The 15,851-nt window shown below is 45.0% G+C and overlaps 1 protein-coding gene and 1 long non-coding RNA gene across 4 annotated transcripts in view; one reads left to right on the top strand and one right to left on the bottom strand.

The window, feature by feature from the left end:
• LOC108512946 (uncharacterized) overlaps nucleotides 1-3,943 on the bottom strand; it is a 31,053-nt gene extending 27,110 nt beyond the window's left edge. For both annotated transcript variants that reach the window (XR_001880758.1, XR_001880759.1), the window contains exon 1: nucleotides 3,873-3,943. This is a non-coding gene — a long non-coding RNA (uncharacterized LOC108512946). The remainder of the gene's footprint in view (nucleotides 1-3,872) is intronic.
• The window catches only part of FLT3 (fms related receptor tyrosine kinase 3), a 110,581-nt gene that overhangs the window by 85,916 nt on the left and 8,814 nt on the right, over nucleotides 1-15,851 (top strand). For both annotated transcript variants that reach the window (XM_017848523.1, XM_017848522.1), the window contains 6 exons: nucleotides 2,077-2,159; nucleotides 3,812-3,939; nucleotides 8,753-8,875; nucleotides 11,615-11,726; nucleotides 12,058-12,157; nucleotides 12,758-12,863. In XM_017848523.1, coding sequence (XP_017704012.1) covers nucleotides 2,077-2,159; nucleotides 3,812-3,939; nucleotides 8,753-8,875; nucleotides 11,615-11,726; nucleotides 12,058-12,157; nucleotides 12,758-12,863 — 652 coding nt within the window. The remainder of the gene's footprint in view (nucleotides 1-2,076; nucleotides 2,160-3,811; nucleotides 3,940-8,752; nucleotides 8,876-11,614; nucleotides 11,727-12,057; nucleotides 12,158-12,757; nucleotides 12,864-15,851) is intronic.

Raw genomic sequence — 15,851 nt, forward strand, 5'->3', positions numbered from 1 at the left:
GCTGGGTCAGGGTTTCATAATTACACATCATAGAATGTAGACAAAGTGTGCTGTTCAAACACACTTCGTTGACCAGTTTTTAAAGGCATCGTGTGGTCTGTGGGTCCTGCAACCTAGAGATTTCCTGAATCTTTGCTATAGTTTCCCTGTTGACATGGAACAATGAGCCCCGTCCCTTTCCTTCAGTACAGGTACTATAGCTGAGCTAGCCTCTCTCCACCCATGCCTGCATCACACCCTAGATGCCTATTTAGTTTGGGGAAAGGTGCATTATTCAGTCTTTCAGGACACCTGGTTGCCTCACAGGTATTGGTAGAAAGAATGAAGACTTTTTCCAAAGTCCTTAACATATTCAAAGAGAATAGCTCAGGTCCTGGGACTACCGCGCAGAAGAAAGCTGAACTCAAATTGGATTCTAAAATATTAGGATGGATTGATTGACACGTGATGGGGATACAGTAAAGTAGCAGTAACCCTGTCTCTGCTCTATGTTTATCCTCTGCATCTGTGGGGACCCTGAGAGATGCTTGGTCCTGCAGGGATTTATTGCTTTAGCGGGCGTAAGTGAGGGCTGTAGGAGTTTGCTGGGATCTCCTCCTCATCCTTGAACTTTCTTGCTAATTACTTGAGCATCATGGCTTTGTGCCTTGGAGCATTTCTTTTTTTTTTTTTTTGAGACAGAGTTTCACTCTGTTGCCCAGGCTGGAGTGCAATGGTGTGATCTCAGCTCACTGCAACCTCTGCCTCCCGGGTTCAAGTGATTCTCTTGCCTCAGCCTCCTAAGTAGCTGAGATTACAGGCACGCACCACCATGCCCGGCTAATTTTGTATTTTTAGTGGAGACAGGGTTTCACCATGTTGGTTAGGCTGGTGTCGAACTCCTGACCTAAGGTGATCCGCCCACCTAGGCCCCGCAAAGTGCTGGAATTACAGGCGTGAGCCACCGTGCCTGGCCGAGCCTTGGTGCATTCTTATTTCCCTACCTGTGTGGAAGCTCTCCCTTATTCTGAAGGGTATTTGTTTGTCAGAGACTTTTTTCTTTACCAGGGGCTTTTTAGAGATACATTTGAGAGTCCCACCTTTGTTCTCTTAGAATGTAAGTTTTAGTGCAGGCCTCTGGCCTTCAAGGTCTGACACAGAGACCCAGTGTCTTAAAGCCACCAGGCTCCACGGAGATTCCCCATGCACATTCATGTGCAGCTGCCCTTAACCCTGCAGGCTTGTCACACCAGTCCTCCCCTTTACACTTGTTTCTCAGCTCATTGTCTAGAAATGAGAACTCTGTAAAGCCACTCACATTCTGGAACAGTGGGGCTTATCCTACTGAGTCAGATGTGTGTGACCAGCATCCACTGGTCAGTACTTAGCCTCTTTGACTCATTCTGTTCATGGGAATATTAAATACACTGAAATTATTCCTTTTGGAATATTTGTGGTCTGAAAGCATGAAGCCATTTCCTAAAGATATGTAAATTGTCAATTGAGTGAAACTCATCTATTGGAATACATTGAATCATGATCTATTTATAATTCCTACAGAGTTCCTCAGGGAAGAACTTTTATATACCTTAAAAGAGATTTGTGTTACTGCTATTTATTAATTTCATAGTAAAAAGAAATGAGTTTTACAAAGGCAAACTGGAAAAAAGAAGGATGGTGAAATGCTTACAGGACTCTCGGGAAGATCTGTATTATGTGAGGGAAAGTGGGCTGAGTTCAGAAACCAAAGAATGAGATCGATGTGATGAGTCCTGGTTCCACTCGAATCATATTTATCTCCCGTGCCTAATTTCTCTTTTATAAAATGCCACCCATCTTGTAGGTTGTGGCAAGGATTGAGTGAGGTCCTTTTTGAACTGTAAGAATCTATAGGGAAAACAGGGATTACTTTTATCTTAGACTGGCAAGCCCAGTTACACAGATAGTGTACACAAAAAATGGACAAATGGATGGTGTGCTTTTAATTTAAAAGTCAGTTTATAACTCTAATCCATTTATTTGATGAATTATATTTTTAAAATAAAATGTCTGCTGAGAAGAAGAATATAAATAATGAAAAAACAATTTTTTTAACAGCATGCCTGGTTCAAGAGACGTTCAGATACACCCGGACTCGGATCAGATCTCAGGGCTTCATGGGAATTCATTTCACTCTGAAGGTAATATTTTATTCTAAGTAGTAGCTCTTTAAAACGGAAATTAATGCCAAAGTTTTATGTTAGCTATTTTTTTAAAAGTGTGTAAACACAAAAGCATTTTAAAATTTGTTAATTGTCAGACGATAGTCAGTTTGTATAATGTAGATTTTACATCAACATTCAACTAATAAACACTGAGGACTATTTTATTTGGTCAGATTATTCATTTAAAGTCATATACTGATTAGAGCCATCTTATTACCTGGGAAGTGGAAGAGATAATGAGTTCCGAAGTTACATAGAATTTGGATTAACTTCTGCTTACTTCGCTTTCTGACTGGATGACTTTGGACAAGTTATGCGACCACCAGAATCACAATTTTCCTATTTACAAAATAGGCCTAACACTACCTTCCTCACAGGACTGTTAGAAGGAGTAAATGAGGGGCTGGGCGGGGTGGCTCATGCCTGTAATCCTAGCACTTTGGGAGGCCGAGCCAGTCAGGTCACCCGAGGTCAGGAGTTCAAGACCAGCCTGGCCAACATGGCAAAACTCTGTCTCTACTAAAAATACAAAAATTAGCTGGGTTTGGTGGTGCACGCCTGCAATCACAGCTACTTGGGAGGCTGAGGCAGGAGGATCGCTTGAACCCAGAAGGTGAAGGTTGCAGTGAGCCGAGATTGCACCACTGTATTCCAGCGTGGGCAACAGAGCGAGACTTTGACTTAAAAAAAAAAAGGCCGGGTGCGGTGGCTCAAGCACTTTGGGAGGCTGAGACGGACGGATCATGAGGTCAGGAGATCGAGACCAGCCTGGCTAACATGGTGAAACCCCGTCTCTACTAAAAAAGTACAAAAAACTAGCCGGGCGAGGTGGTGGACGCCTGTAGTCTCAGCTACTCGGGAGGCTGAGGCAGGAGAATGGCGTAAACCTGGGAGGCGGAGCTTGCAGTGAACTGAGATCCGGCCACTGCACTCCAGCCTGGGCGACAGAGCGAGACTCTGTCTCAAACAAACAAACAAAAAAAGGATGGAGTAAATGGAAGAATATGAAATGTACAATACAGTTTATAAAATGGGATAGATGGGCCAGGTGCGGTGGCTCATGCCTGTGATCCCAGCACTTTGGGAGGCCGAGGCGGGTAGATCACAAGGTCAGGAGATCAAGACCATTCTGGCTAACACAGTGAAACCCTTTTGTACTAAAAATACAAAACATTAGCACGAGCCTATAGTCCCAGCTACTCGGGAGGCTGAGGCAGGAGAATCCAGTTGCAGCGAGTCGAAATCATGCCACGGCACTCCGTGAGACTTGTCTCAAAAAAAAAAAAAACCAAAGGAATCGACGCTTAATTAATATTAATTCCTTTCCCACGGTGACAGCCCTACCTAGTACAAAAGGGAAGGATCTAAAACTCCTGACTAATCAATCAGAAGGTCATCGGTCATCAAAGCAATTCCAAAGTTTATCTCTAACCAAAACAAGTTTCCAGTGACCCTTGGTAAGCAGCATAAACAGGTCAGCTCTAATGCTGCTGGGAAGATAATGCCATAGCTTCATGTGTATGTCTTAGCACCTCACCTAACTCTGGCTAGAATAACCCCCCCAAAGAGATTTAATAAGGCAACTTCTTAGGGTTTTGGCAAAAGTGAAGACTGGCTCTATTTTACAGATGAAATTGAATATGAAAACCAAAAAAGGCTGGAAGAAGAGGAGGACTTGAATGTGCTTACATTTGAAGATCTTCTTTGCTTTGCATATCAAGTTGCCAAAGGAATGGAATTTCTGGAATTTAAGTCGGTACGCTCCTTTTAAAGAAAAAACAAACCCCCAAAAAATTCAAAAAGATGTGCTTATATATTTTTTCTTATTTGTTTTAACTCGTATCCCTTAAAGTCTACCGTTTCTCCATCTAGAATGTTGGTAACATCTAGAATGTTACCTTGGCTAATATTCTAGAAGGTAACATCTAGAATGTTACCTTGGCTCTTGGCTAATTGTGGTAGCATAAAGGCTTGGGATCCCCTGTGAGGTCACGGCTAGCACAGCCCTCCCAGCCTGCGCAGAGTCCCCTGAAACTTCCAGGACCGAAGGTCGAGATAGGAAGTCCTCAGAAATCCTTCCTCAAAACAAAGCATGACATTGTCAGTCCCTTTCTGAACCGCTGTTCAGGTTGCGCCCTGCATGTGGGTGAGTGGAGGCTGAAACCCAGCCAGCCACCCTGCGTGTCTTTGTCTGATTTGCACCCCACGTGCTGTGGGCTGGCAGCAGCTCTGTAGGCTCACTGCCTCCTCTGTTGCTAACCCCAGATCCATTCAGGCTGTGTTGGTAAGGCCCTGGAGCCTGCCGTGAACCATGGTCTCTACCCCAATTTTACTTTCTTTTTGAACTGGCTTTCCGCCCACTGTTCTCTGGGATTTCAAACGTCTCCTGCCTATAAGCAGATCACAGCCCGCCGTCTGGCTACCTTCCTTCCTCGTTTGCTTGACTTTCATTACTTTCTCTTTATTTCCCAAAATTCTTCCCCTTCATTTTTCTTGCAGTCTTCTAATCTCCTCCTCCTCTTCTCCACCACTTCCTTCCCCTTGCCTCTTCTCTCCTCTTTTCTCTCTGAATTTGGAAAGACTACTTTCAATTGTATTTTGTTTTTTCCTTTCTTTTTTTGGAGACAGAGTCTTGCTCTGTTGCCCAGGTTCGAGTGCAGTGGTGCGATCTCGGCTCACTACAACCTCTGCCTCCTGGGTTCAAGCAATTCTCATGCCTCAGCCTCCCATGTAGCTGGGACTATGGGCGCGCACCACCATGCCTGGCTAATTTTTTGTATTTTAGTAGAGATGGGATTTCACCATGTTGCCCAGGCTGGTCTTCAACTCCTGAGCTCAAGCAATCCACCTGCCTCAGTCTCCCAAAGTGCTGGGATTACAGGCATGAGCCACCCCACCCAGCCTTTTTCCTTTAAAAAATTACTGTCTCAGTCAGACATTCATGGTGCGTGTCTGTAGCTCCAGCTACGTCGGAGGCCAAGGTGGGAGGATAGCTTGAGCCCAGGAGTTGGAAACTGCAGTGAGCTAGGATCGCACCACTGCACTCCATCCTGGGTGACAGAGCAAGACCCTTTCTCTAAAAAATAAAAAAATAGGTGGCTGGGCACGGTGGCTCACACCTGTAATCCCAGCACTTTGGGAGGCCCAGGCGGGCGGATCACGAGGTCAGGAGATCGAGACCATCCTGACTAACACGGTGAAACCCCATCTCTACTAAAAATACAAAAAAAATTAGCCGGATATAGTGGCAGGCGCCTGTAGTCCCAGCTACTCGGGAGACTGAGGCAGGAGAACGGTGTGAACCTGGGAGGTGGAGCTTGCAGTGAGCCGAGGTGGCGCCACTGCACTCCAGCCTGGGCGACAGAGCGAGACTCCATCTCAAAAAATAAATAAATAAATAAACAAATAAAAAACAGGCTGGGCCCAGTGGTGTATGTCTGTAATCCCAGCGCTTTCAGAGGGAAGCCCAGGGATTTCCAGGCTGCAATGAGCTATGACTATACCACTGCCCTCCAGCCTGTCTATTCAAAATAATAATGAAATAAGCTTAAAAGCAATAATAATACAAGTTTTAAAAAATTACTGTCACAATAGTATTTCCCCACCTCTCAACTGCAAGGCCCATTCTTCTCTTCATTTTCCCCACCTGCTGCTTGGATTCTTCTTTCACTCGCATCTTGCTCACCTCCGTCTTTCTCTGTTTCACTTACACATCTACAATCCTGCTTTCACAAGCATTTTTTTTTTTTTTTTTTTTCTGAGACAATGTCTTGCTCTGTTGCCCAGCCTGGAGGGCGGTGGTGCGATCTCAGCTCACTGCAACCTTTGCCTTCCAGGTTCAAGTGATCCTCCTGCCTTGACGTCCCTAGTAGCTGGGGTTACAGGTGCGCAACACCACACTTGGCTCATTTTTTCTATTTCTGTGGGGACAAGGTTTCACTATGTTGGCCAGACTGGACTCGAATTCCTGACCTCAAGTGATTTGCCCGCCTCAGCCTCCCAACGTGCTGGGATTACAGGCGTGAGCCACTGTACCTGGCCCACAAACACCCTTACAGATGTGGGAGAGCACCTACTTAGATTGTCTGGCCTGGTTTGCTGCCCATAGTTAAGTAAATACTCAAACCACTCCCAACTGGTGGTCAAGGGCACTGCTTCCCCTTCAACCCCAGGCTTGTAATACTATGAATTTTTGAAGAACATCCAGTTTCTTAGGCCCTCTGTCCTTTTATCTTCACATCAGGCTTCCCCTTTGAATCATGCGTGTCACTGTCCCGTGCTTGTCTCTCACCCCCACCCTGATACTCCTCTGGGTACCCCTCCGTTTACTCTATAGGCCCTTGACTTCATCAAACATTTGTTGAGCCCCAGCTACGTGCCAAGCACTGTCCTAGATGCTGGAAATACAGAGTCAGTTATGATATGACTCCTGGGCTCGAAGATCTTATGAATGACAGGGGAGACAGAGACAAGCAGACATGCAAGTCAAAGATGACACAGAGGCCGGAGACGGTGGCTGAGGCCTGTAGTCCCAGCACTTTGAGAGGTCAAGATGGTGGATTGCTTGAGGCCAAGAGTTCAAGACCAGCCTGGCCAACATGGCGAAACCCCATCTCTGCTACGAATAGAAAAATAGCTGGGCATGGTAGTGAACGCCTATAATACCAGTTACTTAGGAGGCTGAGGCATGAGAATTGCTTGAACTGGGAGGCAGAGGTTGCAGTGAGCAGGGATTGCACCACTGCACTCCAGCCTGGGTAACAGAGTGAGACTGTCTCAAAAAAAATTTTTTTTTTAAATTAAAAAGTTTAAAAAAAACAACACTGTAGCGTGGTAGGTGTTGTGATTGAAGTAAGTTCTGGGAACCCAGGGTAGGGATCTGCACAGCAGACCTGGCTAGGGGAGGGGGAGATGCAGTGGAAGAGGCTTTCTGAAGGAGCGCATGCTTCATGCTTGGACTGATGGAGATTTTTGAAGGAAAAGGAAAACCAGCAGGGAATGTGGGATAGGATAGGGAGCATGGAATCAGGAGGAGGTTTTTTGGATAAAGGTAATGAGTTGAACATACTGAATGTGAGGTACCTTGGGCAACCAAGTAGAGCTTGGTCTAGCAGACACTTGGACACTCCTGTCTGAAGCTCAAGAGAAATGTTTGTGTTGGAAATAGGGATGTTGGCAATGGTAGTTGCATCCCTAGATTTGGATGAAATGGCTTGGGTGAGGGTGTGGGATGTGAGGATGCAGCCCTCAGGAGTGAGAGTAGGCTCATGCACAAAGCCCCTGAGGGAGACAGGAGCCAGCAGAGCAGTGGGGAGAAAGCAGGAGTGAACCATGCACAGGGTTCCTAGAGGAAGGACCAGAAGCGGGAGGGCCTGGCCACCAGCAGCAGACACCACAGGGAGGTCCCGTCAGATCGACACTGGGTGGGTGCCATGTCAGTCAGTGCGGGCTTTGGCCAGAGCAGCTTGGGCAGACAGGCAGGAAGAGGAGGCAGGTTGCAGACCTGGGGATGAAGCGGGCAAAGTGCAAGTAGACGGCACTGAAAAAACTGGGTGTGGAGGAGGGAGCTCTAGAGGGGCTGTGGCACAGGGCTGCTGGCGTTCATGGTGCTTCTTTTTCTTTTTTAAAGATGAAAGAGTGTACGTTGGACCTTTGCTGCTAGTCCCTGTTCCCCTTCAGATCTTCATTAGTAAAGTTCATTTTCTTGTGAGACCCCTTTGATTAACGTCACGACATCTCTCAGCTCAGGGACTCCTAATTCCACTTCAGTAAACCTCTCCAAACTCATTTTAGCTTTTGTTTTCCGATTATTTCCTTCGATATTACTCCATTTATTCCTAAAGCTATTTTCCAGTCAGAAAAGAGATGCTAGCCAGGCGCGGTGGCTCATGCCTGCAATCCCAGCACTTTGGGAGGTCGAGGTAGGTGGATCACCTGAGGTCAGGAGTTCGAGACCAACCTGACCAACATGGCAAAACCCTGTCTCTACTGCAAACACAAAATTAGCCAGGTGTGGTGGCACATGCCTGTAATCCCAGCTACTTGGGAGGCGGAGGGAGGAGAATCGCTTAAACCCAGGATGCAGAAGTTGCAGTGAGCCGAAATCACGCCATTGCACTCCAGCTGGGCAACAAGAGTGAAACTCCATCTCAAAAAAAAAAAAAGAAAAAAGAAAAAAAAGAAAAGAAAGAAAAGAGATGCTATTTCTCACACCCACAATAACAGTACTGGAGGCCAGCCTCTGAGACTCCCTCTGGAGGCTCAGAGGAGGGCCCCTGTTGGGGAGCCTCTCACTTTTGCTCAGAAGCTGCAAAAGATTCGCTCTTCTTTGGCCTCTGGGGATGCTTCAGAAGCTGCACAAATAACTGCAGCCACCATAGCTGCAGAATTAGGTCTCCTATGTTCCCTTTGTTTGTTACACATCATCATGACCGCTCACGGCACGGCCCAGTAAAGATAAGAGGCCTTCTGTCATTGGTACCTCCTACTGAACTTGAGCCTAGAAGAAAGATTGCACTCCAGGATAATATACATCACAGTAAATAACACTCCGGTGTCATTCTTGACAGTGTGTTCACAGAGACCTGGCCGCCAGGAACGTGCTTGTCACCCACGGGAAAGTGGTGAAGATATGTGACTTTGGATTGGCTCGAGATATCATGAGTGATTCCAACTATGTTGTCAGGGGCAATGTGAGGCTGCTATTTCCTACTTATTTTTATGCTGCTATTTTATGTTTTGTCGTTATCATGGTAAACATCTGCACTCACTGTGGTGCATTTTTGATTAATGGTAACATCAAAAAACCCTCACAGCAGTCTGCTTGCTGATGCTTAAAAGGTTTTTCTGCAGCTTCAGGGAATCTTCCATCTATAATAGAAGCTGCGCAAAATAGCACCCCATCTGTCCTCGGGCTAGCTAGTCAGAGTAGATCCGTTAGGGGCCTTTGAGTGCAATCCTCACTTTAAAAAACCCCAAATCTCAATGCTTGCACTTACTTCAGTTATCCTAGCTATAAAGTGACTATTGAGTTATGTTTTCAATTATGTGAAAAGCTAATCGTCACAATAAGGCACTTCAAAACATAGATAACACATAAATACGTACAAAATGTTAAAGCTAAATACTTAAATATGAATTAATGAATATTTGTCATCCTTGTACTGTTAACACAGGAAGACCTGAAACATGAGTGAATTGGCCAGGTGCGTTGATTCACGCTTGTAATTCCAATACTTTGGGAGGCTGAGGTGGGCGGATCACGAGGTCAGGAGTTCGATACCAACCTGACCAATATGGCCAAACTCTGTCTCTACTAAAAATACAAAAAATTAGCCAGGCATGGTGGCGTGTGCCTATAATCCTAGCTGTTTGGGAGACTGAGGCAGGAGAATCGCTTGAACCCAGGAAGTGGAGGTTGCAGTGACCCAAGATGGCGCCACTGCACTCCAGCCTGGGCAATAAGAGCGAAACTCCATCTCAAAAAAAAAAAAAAAGAGCGAATTGACTTGGTAATAAAAAACTAAGGACAGATGTGTTTACAAAAAGAACTGTTAGAAGTAATAGATGACACAATTGTGTAGTTGAAAATGTGTGTTTTTGAAGAATTACAACACCTGGCTTGGTGCTGGTGGCTCACACCTTTAATCCCAGGCACTTTGAGAGGCCAAGGTGGGAGGATTGCTTGAGACCGGGAGTTCAAGACCAACCTACGCAACATGGTGAGACACTCGACTGTCTCTATAAAACATAAAAAACTAGCTGGGTGTGGTGGCACCCGCCTGTAGTCTCAGCTACTCGGAGAGGCTGAAGTGGGAGGATCACTTGAGCCCAGGAGGTCGAGGCTTCTGTGAGCTATGATCATGCCACTGCACTCCAGCCTGGGCAACAGAATGAGACCCTGTCTCAAAAAAGAATTCCCTACTTGTGAAATAATAATAATATTAAATGCTGATATAGTGCCTACTATATGCTAAGCATCTAGGTGCTTTATGCATATTAATTCATTTATTCCTCAGAGTACCCACTTGGAAACTGAGGCACAGAAAAGTAACTTGCCCGTGGTTACACAGCACGTGGACTTGAACATGAATAGTCTGAGCCCCGAATCTGTGCTAACCACTGTGTTGTAGCGTTTCCCATGAGGGTTTTGCACTTACCTCATAGCGTTGATGTGGGAAAAAACCAATAAAACCAACATGAAAGCACCTTGTCCAGGGTGAACATCCAGTAAATGTGAAAAGTCAAATTAAACTGTATTTCCACTAGAATCAAATAATCATCTTAGTTGATTTACAGTCTACTCCTAGTCATCATAGACTGCTCATATGTAGTTTCTACCCCACCAGCTGGTTGTCTCTTATGTGGGAAAGTGAATTCCATTTGGAACCACAATTAATTTCTTTAATTAATCAAATTAACCAGACCTGCCGGCTTGAATCAATAGCTCATCAGTTTGCATATATTTAAAAGAGGGTTTACTTGGCAGATTAAGCATGTGCTGATTAAACGTGTGCTGTGAAGGACTCCTCAACCCATGTAAAAGAAAATCAGTATAGCCAGGCACAGTTGCTCACACCTGTAATCCCAGCACTTTGGGAGGCTGAGGTGGGTGGATCATGAGGTCAGGAGTTCGAGACCAGCCTGGCCAACATGGTGAAACCCCGTCTCTACTAAAAATACAAAAATCAGCTGGGCGTGGTGGTGCGTGCCTGTAATGCCAGCTACTCAGGAGGCTGAGGCAGGAGAATCGCTTGAACCAGGGAGTCTGAGGTTGCGGTGAGCTGAGATAGCGCCATTGCACTGCAGCCTGGGCAACAAGAGCAAAACTCCGTCTCAAAATAAATAAATAAATAAAAGAGAAAGAAAATCGATACAAAGCTCTGCCCCAGTAACCTGCCCATCTTGTGTCTTGATTCTAGTCTGATACACTAAGTCAAAACCCCCTTTCATGCTGGTGGAAATTATTAAAGCCACAGAAGCCAGACTGGTATCATTTCTGGAAGTGATGACGTGGGCTCCCCTCCTGACATTCTTGTGGATGACATTTCCACTAAAGGTCTTCCCAGAAATGCTTTAACAGAAGATCTCACCAATTCACTAGTACCCACTTACTCCTAGGCAAGTTAACTGGCTATTCCTTAATGGAAAGTACATCTTTCCACTGGAAAGATGGAAAGTTAAACTTACCCATTCCAAGCACAAGCCTTTGTTCAAGAGGAGTTGTAAAGAAATATGCCTTGTGTTTTAGGCTAGTATTATCAGAATGTTAATTTGAAAGTGAAAACCTTTCACGTGAGGAATGTGATTTTCGCAATAAGGCATTAAGAGTGGTCTTAGGAAGATGATGCATTTCATCTTAATACAAGAGAAAAGAAGTCATGTCTGTATGTGGGAAATTCACCATCTTATTTCCTCTGGGTTTTCCACAGGCCCGTCTGCCTGTAAAATGGATGGCCCCTGAAAGCCTATTTGAAGGGATCTACACCATTAAGAGTGATGTCTGGTCATACGGAATATTACTGTGGGAAATCTTCTCACTTGGTATGTTGGGCAGCTGCTGACCTCCCTTGACTCTGGGCTTTGCATGCTCTGCTCTCTCGGTGCCCCCCGCCCCTCCCCTCAACACTGATGGGTCTTGTATTGCAGCCCATAACTTTATGTTTATTTGATGGTGTCCTTTAGCCTGTCTTCCTCACTGGTCTATAACCTGCTTGAGAGCATGAACCGTGACTTCTTCTTCCCAGCTGCAGCCCATGTGCCTGCAACAGTGTCTGGCACATGGCAGCTCTCAATACATGTTTGTTAATTGAATGAATCAATAAACAAATGAAGAAATGGATGAATGGCTGCAATTGTCTCATGTTTTCCTCAGGTGTGAATCCTTACCCTGGCATTCCAGTTGATGCTAACTTCTACAAACTGATTCGAAACGGATTTAAAATGGATCAGCCATTTTATGCTACAGAAGAAATGTAAGTTCAAGTCAGACAGTAATTTGGTTGAAATCAGAAATTTACAGTCTGTCTACTTCCAAATGCATGACCCAAAAAAGTCAAACTCCTTAATGCAAAGTTTATAAGATTCTTTTTTTAAAAAGTAGAAGTGAGGTCTTGCTCACCAGGCTGATCTCAAACTCCTGGCTTCAAGCAATCCTCCTGGCTCAGCCTCCCAAAGTGCTGGGATTACAGGTGTGAGCCACCACACCCAGCTGTCTGATTCCATTTTAAAAGAAAAGAAAACGCTTCCTTTTGTTTTGGGAGTTTTGCACAAAGCTGAACCTTTCCTGTCCTCAGAGGCACCTGCTTCCAGGTTTTAATTACTTTGCTTGAGGGCTCCATGAAGGTGATGCGATTCTATCCACTACATCACATTTTAAAAAATGCATTTCTGCCCATCATCTGATTTCTCCTTTCGGATATGAATTCAAAATCTGGTAGAGGACTTGCCACAAAACAAACATGCTGTAAATAAGTAGCTCCAGAGGAATAAATGGTGCTTCATTATATGGAAAATGATCCATTTTGCTTCATTCAGACTTCTTCATCTTGTTCCTTGTTCTACTGCTTTTACAGATACATTATAATGCAATCCTGCTGGGCTTTTGACTCAAGGAAGCGGCCATCCTTCCCTCATTTGACTTCATTTTTAGGATGTCAGCTGGCAGATGCGGAAGAAGCGGTATGTAGCGGCCAGGACTTTATAAAGCTTTATAAAGGAAATTGGTAAATTAAAACACTTGTTGCTGACTTCCTATGAACCAAAGGTACCAAGTTCTCATTCTCATCGCAGTTTTTCTTGGTTGCCCTTGCAAAGTTGTGTGGGGTAAAACTTTATTTATTTATTTGTTTATTTATTTATTTATTTGTTGAGACAGGGTCTCACTCTGTGGCCCAGCCTGGAGTGTGTGATGTGATCACGGCTCACTGCAGCTTCGACCTCCCAAGCTCAAGCAATCCTCCAGCCATAGCCTTCCAAGTCGCTAGGACCACGGGATAGCACCATCACGCCAGGCTTATGTTTTTATTTTTTGTAGAAATAGGGTATCACTGTATTGCCCAGGCTGGTCTTGAACTCCTGGGCTCAAGCAGTTCCCCCACCTCAGCCTCCCAAAGTGCTGGGATCACAGGGTATGAGCTACTGTGCCTGCCCTAAGACATATTTATTGATACAAATGTTTTTAGAAAAAAAAAAACACCTTTCCTGATTTCAGCCAAATGATTAATACATTAAAAGCTCTTAAGTGTTCAGTGCAGTGAAGTAGACAACTAAATAAAACTAAATAAAAATAATCCCTGGCCTCCGGAAGCCACTAGCCCTTTCTTATGAAGCATGAGTGTGCAAAAATCACATGACTCAATCACGCTATATGGTAGCATGGAAGGAGCATTGGCCTGGAGTTCTGAGGGTTGAATACCAGCTCTACTACTCTGCCTCCCAATTGTGTCCATTATAGCTAATCACTTTACTTCTCTAAGCATCAGTTTTCTCACCTGTAAAATGGGTTGTTACGTTAGATTATCTTTTGAGCTTTGGGAACTTGGAATTTCTTTGCTAACGCTTCCCCCGTCAACACCACCACCTGGTGTAGTGAAAAGAGCCATCTCCAGATGAAGTAAATAAAGGAGAGAACCTTGAGCTCCCAATACTGAGGTTCACATCTTGGCTCCATCATTTACTTGATAAGTCACTTAATCTTTTGGGGAGTCTCCGTCTCAGTCTCTTTACCTGAAATATGTGATTAACAAATCTCGCCTTATGGAGTTTTAAGAAGGAGTAAATCAGGTGATGTATGTGAAAAGAGTTAGCCCATAGTGGGCACTTAGTATTTACTCAATAAAATGTTAGTTAAATATCAATCTGATTTTTAAGTGGATTGTCTGTCCTCCTTTCTAAATTGTTGAGAGTCTGTTTTCAGTTCTGTATTCTCTATATAGACCTGGGTAGATAGTGTGTACTTTCCTACTGCTGTGATGTGTTTTTGAAAATTACATAGAAACTAGGTTATTTTCAGAGAATTAGGTCAAAAGGCTGGAGGAAATGGCCCCCAACGGACTTATCCTATTGCACAGATACCTGTAAACTGTTAATGACACTGTAAGGTAAACTGAAAGAAGAGTTATAGAATGAAACAGGAAGTGAGCTGGGAAAGAAAGAATATATACGTACATGTATAGCTAGCTATCTATACTTTTTTTTTTTTTTGAGACAGGATCTTGCTCTGTCATCCAGGCTGGAGTGCAGTGGCATGATCTCAGCTCACTGCAGCCTCCGCACTGTGGGCTCAAGCAATCCTCCCACCTCAGCCTCCCAAGTATCTGGGACCACAGGTACACAGCACTAGGCCCAGCTATTTTTTTTTTTTTAATGTAGTTTTGGTAGACACGGGCTCTCACTGTGTTGCCCGGGCTGTTCTCAAACTTTTGAGCTCAAGTGGTCCACCTGCCTCAGCCTCCCAAAGTGCTAGGATTATAGGCATCAGCCACCATGCCTGGCTAAGAGAGGATTGATTGATGTTACTCGTTGCATAGTTGGGTGTGGATTTGTGGGGAACTTATTTGAGCTGGTTGTGAGGACTGAATAGCATCTTGGCTGCTGGAGAGTAGAGGGTGAGTAGGATATTCCAGGATGAATGAATAATATAAATAAAAGTCCCAAGTTGAAAAAGTAGAGTGGCAAGTAAATGGCTGTGCCTAATATACAGGGAGAATGGGGGAGTAGAGAGGAAAACAAAAATGTAAAGGTCGTCTCACCAAGATGGAGGCTTTAGGACCACTTGGGTCTTGGTTTGAGCTTCTCCTTTCACGTCCCCATACCCACAGGATGTCCAGATCCCCTTCCCTCTGTTCAGGGGGCCTGTCAGGTATCAGGAACCGTTGAATGGCAACATATCTGTGCATGATTAATCAGCTGAGGGAAGCCATGCTTAGGGACAGACAGTTCACCAACCTTTTCTCCCAGTTCCTTCCACTCTGTTCCCTGACCCTCTGTGACCAGTGTCAAAAGCACCCAGAGGAAATGGTAGCTCCTTTAAGCAAGTTAGATAACAGGCCCCCACGGCCCGTTGTGGTGGGTCACACATGTAATCCCAGCACTTTGGGAGGCTGAGGTGGGCAGATCACTTGAGGTCATGAGTTCCAGACCAGCCAGGCCAACATGGCTAAACCCCATCTCTACTAAAAACAAAAAATTAGCCGGGCGTGGTGGCATGCGCCTGTAGTCCCAGCTACTTGGGAGGCTGAGGCAGGAGAATCTCTTGAACCTGGGAGGTAAAGGTTGCAGTGAGCCGAGATGGCACCACCACACTCCAGCCTGGGTGACACAGTGAGACTCTGTCTCAAAAAAGAAAAAGAAAGAAAAAGAGAAAGAAAGAGAGGAAGGAGGGAAGGAAGGAGGGAAGGAAGGAAGGAAGGAAGGAAGGAAGGAAGGAAGGAAGGAAGGAAGGAAGGAGAGAAAGAAAAAAGAAAGAAGGAAAGAAGGCAGGCAGGAAGGCAGGGAGGGAGGGAGGAAGGAAGGAAGGAAGGAAGGAAAAGGGGAAGAAGAGAGCAAAAAAAGGGATGGAGGAAGAAAGAGAGGAAGGAAGAAAGGGAGACATGGAGGAAGGAAGAATTGCCCTAATGGGCCAAGTGTGGTGGCTCACGCCTGTAATCCCAGCACTTTGGGAGGCCA

This window comes from Rhinopithecus bieti, unplaced genomic scaffold (genome assembly GCF_001698545.2).
Source record: "Rhinopithecus bieti isolate Rb0 unplaced genomic scaffold, ASM169854v2 scaffold_28547, whole genome shotgun sequence".
In the NCBI taxonomy this organism is placed as follows: Eukaryota; Metazoa; Chordata; class Mammalia; order Primates; family Cercopithecidae; genus Rhinopithecus; species Rhinopithecus bieti.